At 48.7% G+C, this 11121-nt stretch overlaps 1 protein-coding gene across 1 annotated transcript in view; it reads left to right on the forward strand.

Moving 5' to 3' along the window:
* GBA2 (glucosylceramidase beta 2) overlaps positions 1-2525 on the forward strand; it is a 42222-nt gene extending 39697 nt beyond the window's left edge. The window contains exons 14-16 of the mRNA XM_072131827.1: positions 616-731; positions 812-1003; positions 1936-2525. Of these exons, the coding sequence (XP_071987928.1) occupies positions 616-731; positions 812-1003; positions 1936-2142 (515 nt within the window). The 3' untranslated portion in view covers positions 2143-2525. The remainder of the gene's footprint in view (positions 1-615; positions 732-811; positions 1004-1935) is intronic.
* Positions 2526-11121: the final 8596 nt, after the last annotated feature.

An 11121-nucleotide genomic window follows, 5' to 3' on the forward strand; every position in this document is an offset into this window, starting at 1 on the left:
ATTAGTCCTCGGGGCACCCCAGTGCTGCAGTTAGTGTTACTATGTGGGGGGGAGGCATTAGTACTCGGGACACCCTAGTGCTGCAGTTAGTGTTACTATGTGGGGGGGAGGTATTAGTCCTCGGGACACCCTAGTGCTGCAGTTAGTGTTTACTATGTGGGGGGAGGTATTAGTATTCGGGACACCCCGGTGCTGCAGTTAGTGTTACTATGTGGGGGGGGAGGTATTAGTACTCGGGACACCCCGGTGCTGCAGTTAGTGTTACTATGTGGGGGGGAGGTATTAGTCCTCGGGACACCCCAGTGCTGCAGTTACTGTTACTCTGTGGGGGGGTATTAGTCCTCGGGGCACCCCGGTGCTGCAGTTACTGTTACTATGTGGGGGGCAGGTTTGGTGTAGAGGGCTGATAGAGGTGTTGTTGTCCTCCCTCCACCATGTATTTGCCTCTATGTGTGTTTAAATAGGGGGCGAGTGCCTTTCACTTCTTCTCCTACTGCAGATCTTATTGGCACGACCCCTGACCCCCCGGTCTCCAGGTCATTGCTGTCCGGGGTCATTAAGCTCCACCGTCTTTGTCTTGGTAATAATACTCTGTTACTATTCTTCTATTCCCAGGGAAATATTACAACTATGACTGTGGGGAGCAGCTGTACTATAACAGTGTTATGTCGGACCAGTGCGCGGGGCAGTGGTTCCTGCGGGCCTGTGGCCTGGGTTTGGGCCAGAAGGAGGTATGATGGGGGAGTATTGGGAGGTTGTGCAGTGCCGGTGCATATATCAGGCCTCTCACTGCTCTCCATGTCTCCTGCAGGTGTTCCCCTCCGCTCACGTCCTCAGCGCCTTGAGGACCATCTATGAATTGAACGTGAAGCAGTTTGCGAACGGTCAGATGGGAGCCGTGAACGGAATGCGACCCGACGGTACCGTCGACACTTCCAGTGTCCAGTCAGATGAGGTGTGGATTGGTGTGGTTTATGGACTGGCGGCCACTATGATTCATGAGGTACCAGCACTCACTTCATAAATCTGCCCCAATGGGCTTCCTAGCCCATGGCAACCAATTACAGCTCAGCAGTGCGGATGAATAAAGGGGAGCTGTAACTGGTCACCAAGGGCAACTAAGAACATTCTTACTCTTAGCTTAATAAATCTGCCCCTTAGTCTTTTGGATGTAGATGTTTTTGATGGGTGTGAGCCAATCAGTGGAGCAGAGCTGGAAGGGGGAGGTACTGAAGACCACAGGGATCCTTGGAAAGGTCCAGATCCAAGCCTGGGATATCAGACATATAATATGGGGTATATAATGTCAGGATATATCCTCAAGTGGTCCAACTTCAAAAGCTCCCAGTGGTAAAAGTTACAAACTTGGCGGCAAACTTCATAGAAGCCTCACGGACAAATGGGAGGCGTAATCTCAGAGAATCATGGAGCTGCTGTATGTCCGATATCTCAGGACCCTGGGTTAAGGACACACATAGGACCCATGGAAGTGTGGTAATGAATCCTTGTTAGGCTGGATCCCATGGGTCCAGTACTGGTTTCCAATAACCTTCAGTTGAGAAGTTCCCATGCGTCTTCGGTTTGGAGGTTTCCACTACCCTAGCAAATGGGGTGGGGTAAGTTAAGACCCTCCCAGCAGTGGAGGGAGGTCACGTCCTAACATTCTGTTATAGAAGAAACCTCTCCCGAGGCCAAACATCCAACTGCAAACTACTCTTACTCCCATCTGAAACTGCATTTCTGACCATTGTATATCATTGCCAATATCTGTGGGGAGGGGGGGCATTGGGTTTAGTTGTATTTTGATGCAGATTATGTATTTGAATTATAAGTCTGTCATTTACTGTCCGTCAGCATTCGCCTCCCACCAGTCAGTGGCGTTTAGGATTTTTCGCCATCACTCTTACGTTGGGTCTTGCCCTCATTGTATTTCAGGGTCTGGTGGATGAAGGCTTCAGGACAGCAGAAGGTTGTTATCGAACGGTATGGGAGCGGCTGGGTATGTCCTTCCAGACCCCGGAGGCATACTGTGAGAAGGAGGTGTACCGCTCCCTGGCCTACATGAGGCCGCTGAGTATCTGGGCCATGCAGCTGGCGCTGGAGGAGAGGGAGGCCCGTGAGAAACAAGGTGGCAACGTGTGATACGTGACTGGAGGAGAGGGAAGCCTGTGAGAAACAAGGTGGCAACGTGTGATACGTGACTGGAGGAGAGGGAAGCCCGTTAGGAGCATGGTGGCAACGTGTGATACGTGACTGGACTGATTTGTTTCTAAGAGACTGCATGACCCTGCGGGGGGATTACCCAGTATTTGTCATCATCTACCTCCTTACCCCTCCCATGGGATGTGCTGCTGAAGGTGACATGTACCCCTAACCCTCCCGCTGCTGCTGGAGCGCACATAGCAATCACTGGAGGAGGAGACGCTGTAAGATATGGACTCACCACGGGAGACATCCAGGCCGACCCTGTATTTTATCATTAATCACCACTGGTATTAATTATAAAGTGTGTGTGGAAAACCGTGTTACCTGGGATCATTACTACCACGTGCGAGAGGACCCTAATATACACAGACTACACATACCATAATCCACTCTACGCTACAGACTACTACCACCATCTGCTCTACAATACAGATGACGTCTAACGCTATCTAATCTACACTACTACAGACACACATACGGGCATCTACACTACAGACTACACGTACCGCCATCTCCTCTACACTACAGACTCTACACGTCCGCCGTCTACTCTACAACACATACTCTACACATACCGCCGTCTACTCTACCCTACAGATTCTACAAGTACTGCCATCTACTCTACACGTCCACCGTCTACTCTACACTACAGACTCTACACTACAGATTCTACACGTACCGCCATCTACTCTACACTACAGACTACACGTACCACCGTCTACTCTACACTACAGACTCTACACGTACCACCATCTACACTACAGACTCTACACGTCCACCGTCTACTCTACACTACAGACTCTACACATATCGGGTCTACTTTACACTACAGATTACACGTACCCCCATCTGCTCTACACTACAAACTCTACACGTACCACCGTCTACTCTACACTACAGACTCTACATGTACCACCGCCTACTCTACAACACAGACTCTACACGTACCGCAGTCTACTCAACACTACAATTTCTACACGTACGGCAGTCTACTCTGCACTACAGATTCTACACGTACCGCCGTCTACTCTACACGTACCACCGTCTACTCTACACTACAGATTCTACACGTACCGCCATCTACTCTACACTACAGACTACACGTACCACCGTCTACTCTACACTACAGACTCTACACATATCGCGTCTACTTTACACTACAGATTACATGTACCCCCATCTGCTCTACACTACAATTTCTACACGTACCGCAGTCTACTCTGCACTACAGATTCTACACGTACCCCCGTCTACTCTACACTACAGACTCTACACGTACCGCCGTCTACTCTACATTACAGATTCTACACGTACTGCCATCTACTCTACACTACAATTTCTACACATACCGCTGTCTACTCTACACTACACTCTACACGTACCGCCGTCTACTCTCGTTACAGACTCTACATGTACCGCCGTCTACTCTACACTACAGACTCTACACGTACCACCGTCTACTCTACATTACAGGCTCTACACGTACCACCGCCTACTCTACACTACAGACTCTACACGTACCGCCGTCTACTCTACACTACAGACTCTACACGTACCGCCGCCTACTCGACACTACAGATTCTACACGTACCGCCGCCTACTCTACACTACAGTTTCTACACGTACCGCCGTCTACTCTACACTACAGTTTCTACACGTACCGCCGTCTACTCTACACTACAGACTCTGCACGTACCGCCGTCTACACTACAGACTCTACATATACCACCGTCTACTCTACACGTACCGCCGTCTACTCTACACTACAGTATCTTCACGTACCGCCGTCTACTCTACACGTACCGCCGTCTACTCTACACGTACTGCCGTCTACTCTACACGTACCGCCGTCTACTCTACACGTACCGCCGTCTACTCTACACTACAGACTCTACATATACCACCATCTACTCTACACGTACCGCCGTCTACTCTACACTACAGAATCTTCACGTAGCGCTGTCTACACTACATACTACACGTACCACCGTCTACTCTACACTACAGATTCTACACGTACCGCCGTCTACTCTACACTACAGACTACACGTACCGCCTTCTACACTATAGACTACACGTACCGCAGTCTACTCTACACTACAGATTCTACATTTACCGCTGTCTACTCTACACTACAGATTCTACACGTTCCGCCGTCTACTCTACACGTTCCGCCGTCTACTCTACACGTACCACCGTCTACTCTACACTACAGACTACACGTACCGCCTTCTACACTATAGACTACACGTACCGCAGTCTACTCTACACTACAGATTCTACATTTACCGCCGTCTACTCTACACTACAGATTCTACACGTTCCGCCGTCTACTCTACACGTTCCGCCGTCTACTCTACACGTACCACCGTCTACTCTACACTACAGACTCTACACGTACCGCCGTCTACTCTACACTACAGACTACACGTACCACCGTCTACTCTACACTACAGACTCTACACGTACCGCCGTCTACTCTACACTACAGACTCTACACGTACCGCCGTCTACTCTACACTACAGACTACACGTACCGCCTTCTACACTATAGACTACACGTACCGCAGTCTACTCTACACTACAGATTCTACATTTACCGCCGTCTACTCTACACTACAGATTCTACACGTTCCGCCGTCTACTCTACACGTTCCGCCGTCTACTCTACACGTACCACCCTCTACTCTACACTACAGACTCTACACGTACCGCCGTCTACTCTACACTACATACTACTCGTACCGCCATTTACTCTACACTACAGACTACACATACTGCCGTCTACTCTACACTACAGATTCTACACGTACTGCCGTCTACTCTACACTACAGATTCTACACGTACTGCCGTCTACTCTACACTACAGACTCTACACGTACTGCCGTCTACTCTACACTACAGACTCTACAAATACTGCCGTCTACTCTACACTACAGATTCTACACATACTGCCGTCTACTCTACACTACAGATTCTACACGTACTGCCGTCTACTATACACTACAGATTCTACACGTACCGCCGTCTACTCTACACTACAGACTCTACACGTACCGCCGTCTACTCTACACTACAGACTCTACACGTACCGCCGTCTACTCTACACAACAGACTCTACACGTACCACCGTCTACACTACAGACTACACATACCACCGTCTACTCTACACAAGACTCTTTGCGTACCGCCGTCTACTCTAAACTACAGATTCTACACGTACCGCCGTCTACTCAACACTACAGACTACACGTACGACTTCTACTCCACACTGCAGATACTACACTCACCGCCATCTACTCAACACAACAGACTCTACTCGTACCGCCATCTACTCTACACTACAGACTCTACACATACCACCGTCTATTCTACACTAGACTCTACGTGTACCGCCGTCTACTCTAAGCTACAGATTCTACACGTACCGCCGTCTACTCTACACTACAGACTACACGTACGCCTTTTACTCTACACGTACAGCCGTCTTCTCTACACTACAGACTCTACGCGTACCGCCGTCTACTCTACACTACAGACTACACGTACCACCGTCTACTCTACACTACAGACTCTATACGTGCCGCCTTTTACTCTACACTACAGACTACGCGCACCGCCGTCTACTCTCCACTACAGACTCTACACGTACCGCCGTCTACTCTACACAACAGACTGCACGTACCGCCGTCTACTCTACACAACAGACTGCACGTACCGCCGTCTACTCTACACTACAGACTCTACACGTACCGCTTTCTACTCTACACTACAGACTCTACACGTACCGCTTTCTACTCTACACTACAGACTCTACACGTACCGCTTTCTACTCTACACTACAGACTCTACAGGTACCGCCATCTACTCTGCACTACAGACTCTACACGTACCGCCGTCTACTATACACTACAGACTCTACACGTACCGCCGTCTACTCTACACTACAGACTCTACACTTACCGCCACCTACAATACAGACTACACGTACCGCTGTCTACACTACACTACAGACTCTACACGTACCACCGTCTACTCTACACTTGACTCTACGCGTACCGCCGTCTACTGTACACTACAGATTCTATGCGCACCGCCGTCTACTCTAAACTACAGATTCTACACGTACTGCCGTCTACACTACAGACTACACGTACGACTTCTACTCCACACTGCAGATACTACATGTACCGCCATCTACTCTACACTACAGACTACATGTACCACCGTCTACTCTACACTACATACACTACATGTACCGCCGTCTACTTTACACTACAGATTCTACACGTACTGCCGTCTACTCTACACTACAGATTCTACACGTACTGCCGTCTACTCTACACTACAGATTCTACACGTACCGCCGTCTACTCTACACTACAGACTCTACACATACTTCCGTCTACTCTACACTACAGATTCTACACGTACTGCCGTCTACTTTACACTACAGACTCTACACGTACCGCCATCTACTCTACACTACAGACTCTACACATACTTCCGTCTACTCTACACTACAGACTCTACACATACTTCCGTCTACTCTACACTACAGATTCTACACGTACTGCCGTCTACTTTACACTACAGATTCTACACGTACCGCCGTCTACTTTACACTACAGATTCTACACGTACCGCTGTCTACTCTACACTACAGACTCTACACGTACCGCCATCTACTCTACACTACAGACTCTACACGTACCGCCGTCTACTCTACACTACAGACTCTACACGTACCGCCGTCTACTCTACACTACATACCCTACACGTACCGCCGTCTACTCTACACTACAGACTACACGTACCGCCGTCTACTCTACACTACAGACTACACGTACCACCGTCTACTCTACACTAGACTCTACGCGTACCGCCGTTTACTCTCCACTACAGACTCTACACGTACCGCCATCTACTCTACACAACAGACTGCACGTACCGCTTTCTACTCTACACTACAGACTCTACAGGTACCGCCGTCTACTCTGCACTACAGACTCTACACGTACCGCCATCTACTCTACACTACAGACTCTACACGTACCGCCACCCACAATACAGACTACACGTACCGCTGTCTACACTACACTACAGACTCTACATGTACTGCCGTCTACTCTACACTACAGACTCTACACGTACCGCCACCTACAATTCAGACTACACGTACCGCCACCTACAATACAGACTACACGTACCGCTGTCTACACTACACTACAGACTCTACACATACTGCCGTCTACTCTACACTACAGATTCTACACGTACTGCCGTCTACTCTACACTACAGACTCTACACGTACCGCTGTCTACTCTACACTACAGACTCTACACGTACCGCCGTCTACTCTACACTACAGACTACACTACAGACTCTACACGTACCACCATCTACACTACAGACTCTACACTTACCGCCGTCTACTCTACACGTACCGCCGTCTACTCTACTCTACACTACAGACTCTACACGTACCGCCTTCTACTCTACACTACAGACTACACGTACCACCATCTACTCTACACTACATACTCTACATGTACCGCCGTCTACTCTACACTACATACTCTACACGTACCACCATCTACACTACAGACTCTACACTTACCGCCGTCTACTCTACACTACATACTCTACACGTACTGCCGTCTACTCTACTCTACACTACATACTCTACATGTACCGCCGTCTACTCTACTCTACACTACATACTCTACATGTATTGCCGTCTACTCTACACTACATACTCTACACGTACCGCCGTCTACTCTAAACTACAGATTCTACACGTACCGCCGTCTACACTACAGACTACACGTACGACTTCTACTCCACACTGCAGATACTACATGTACCACCATCTACTCTACACTACAGACTACACGTACCACCGTCTACTCTACACTACAGACTCTACACATACTGCCGTCTACTCTACACTACAGATTCTACACGTACTGCCGTCTACTCTACACTACAGATTCTACACGTACCGCTGTCTACTCTACACTACAGACTCTACACGTACCGCCGTCTACACTACAGACTACACATACCACCGTCTACTCTACACTAGACTCTACGCGTACCGCTGTCTACTCTAAACTACAGATTCTACGCATACCGCCGTCTACTCTACACTACAGACTACACGTACGACTTCTACTCTACACAACAGACTACACGTGCCACCGTCTACTCTACACTACATACTCTACATGTACCGCCGTCTACTCTACACTACATACTCTACATGTACCGCCGTCTACTCTACACTACATACTCTACATGTACCGCCGTCTACTCTACACTACAGACTACACGTACGACATCTACTCCACACTACAGACTCTACACGTACCGCCGTCTACTCTACACTACAGACTCTACACGTACCGCCGTCTACTCTACACTACAGACTCTACACGTACCGCCGTCTACTCTACACTACAGACTCTACACGTACTGCCGTCTACTCTACACTACAGACTCTACACGTACCGCCGTCTACTCTACACATATCGGGTCTACTTTACACTGCAGATTACATGTACCCCCATCTACTCTACACTACAAACTCTACACGTACCACCATCTACACTACAGATGACACCTAATGCTATCTACTCTACACTACTATAGACACACATATGGGGATCTACACTACAGATTCTGTGTATGCTCACCAGTTCACAGCAGATGCCCCCTTTAATGAAATGCCCTGCCAGACGCCCCTTTATATTCACCTTTTGGCTTCTCCACGTTGCTCCATCTTGGCCTGCACGGCGCATACAATACGGCGACATGCGTCCGCGACAACCCCCACCTCATAATGCTCGGGCTGGAAGAGCAGAAGACGTGTCCGTGGGGCTGAGGAGAAGAAGCCGAAAGGTGAGTATAGGCTTTTTTATTTATCTATTTTTTCCATAGCGTCCCCCATGACGGCCCCAACTGGAGGATGACCCTTGACCTCTGTAGGGACAGGAAGCAGAGAGGTTAAATACCCCACCCCGGCATCCGTACACCAGTGGCTTCCTGTCCCTACACAGGGCAGGTGGTAGAGAGAAGTCTCTCCTCATCCCCAGCGGTTGGGACGGTGAGGGGGGACCTAAGTGGCGCAGGGAATCGTCCCTTACCCTAAGGCGGTCTCGGCCTCGATCGGACTTCGGTCCTTTCCTCTGCCACAAGCAGAGACGCCATTTTCTCCGGCTCTGCCCGCAGCTCTGTGCAGCTAAGGACACCCGGAGCGTGTCCATCGCGGAAGTCACATGGACCGGCTGCCGTCCGACTCTGGTGACGACTTCCGCCGGAAATGACGGGACCGGATGTGACGTCACGATGGCGCGGTCCGGAAGCAGGAGCGTGGAGCGGTAAGATTCAAAAGTGAGATAGTCATGTTGATCTGAGGTCTAACAGTCGCTCCTTTAGCCCTGACTCAAGCATCTCTGAGATCGGACGCTATTCTAGGCATTTCCAGCCATCAAGGTCGGTTACATGCTGTTTGGTTGCCTCATATGTGTCTTATCCAGATCCAGGCCTATATACATGTGTGTGTCTCTCTTAGGGACCTGTGCAGTATATTCCTCATTTCAAGATACCTCAGGTACTCCTTTATTTGTATTCCACTTGGTTAAAAGCAGAATTTATTTCACTTTCTGTTAAAATGTTTAGGCTTACTGATACCGGTGGTCCCACAATTGGGGATATGGAGACGCATGGCATGGAGGCTTCGAGTCTGGATCTCTTATCCTTGAACCCTGTAAGTAGGGTTAATTAGGGATAGGGTGGTGGGTCACCCACATATCCCTGTATTATCACATAGGGTCCGGTTAAGGACTAATTACTTCTCCTTCTCCTTGGTAGGAGCCCAGGGAAAAGGAGAAGGATAAAGGGAGAGCTAAAGATCAGTCGAGCGCGAAGAGAGCCGCTTCAAGGAAGTGCAACATGTGCTCAGAAAAGCTCCCTGCAGACTACAAAAAACCAGTCTGTAAAACCTGCGTGGATAACCTACTCAGAGAAGAGAGGTCTTCTTTTGTGGATGAGATGCGCAGTTTTATAAGGGATGAGGTTAAAACATCTATAGCCTCATCTATAACAGCTCTTATACCTCAAGAGCCTCTGCATAAAAGACAACGAGTTATGGAATCCATGTCAGACTCCGCATCGGACTCGGAAGGGACCAAGGAATCTATTGATATGGAGCCAGGACCATCCAATTCAGCATGTAAAATGGAATCTAGATATTTACTAGCTTCAGAAGATCTGGAACCACTTCTAAAGGCTATGAGGGATACCCTCAAGATCGAGGAGATAGAGGAAACTAAATCCATTCAAGATGAGTTATTCGGACTCCTTAAGTTTAAGAAGAGGCGAGTGTTTCCCATAAATAACACTCTTAAGGAGCTGATACTTGAAGAATGGAGAGAACCGGAGAGTAGAATCTCCATTTCTAGAGAGTTTAAAAACCGTCTCTCCTTTGATGAAACAGAAGCAAAAATTTGGAACTCTACCCCCAAAGTCGATGTTCAAGTCACCAAAATGACTAAAAAGACGGATCTTCCATTCGAGGATGCAATTCAGCTAAGGGATCCTTTGGATAGGAAGGCGGACAGCCTTCTAAAAAAGACATGGGAATGTGCCATGTTGAATCTAAAATCTAATATTACTACGACGTCCATGGCGCGCACTTTGTTTCATTGGATTTCAGAATTGGAAGGTCATGTTAGAGACGGCACTCCAAGATAAATGTTATTGGGCACATTCTCCACCTTAAAAGCAGCTACAGCCTTCATTGCAGATGCCTCAGCGGAGGGAGTAAGAATAAGTGCCAAGGAAGGGGCACTGTCAAATTCGGTTAGAATGTCACTCTGGCTTCGCCAATGGACCGGTGATTTCAGGTCAA

This window comes from Engystomops pustulosus, unplaced genomic scaffold (assembly GCF_040894005.1).
Source record: "Engystomops pustulosus unplaced genomic scaffold, aEngPut4.maternal MAT_SCAFFOLD_149, whole genome shotgun sequence".
NCBI classification, from domain to species: Eukaryota; Metazoa; Chordata; class Amphibia; order Anura; family Leptodactylidae; genus Engystomops; species Engystomops pustulosus.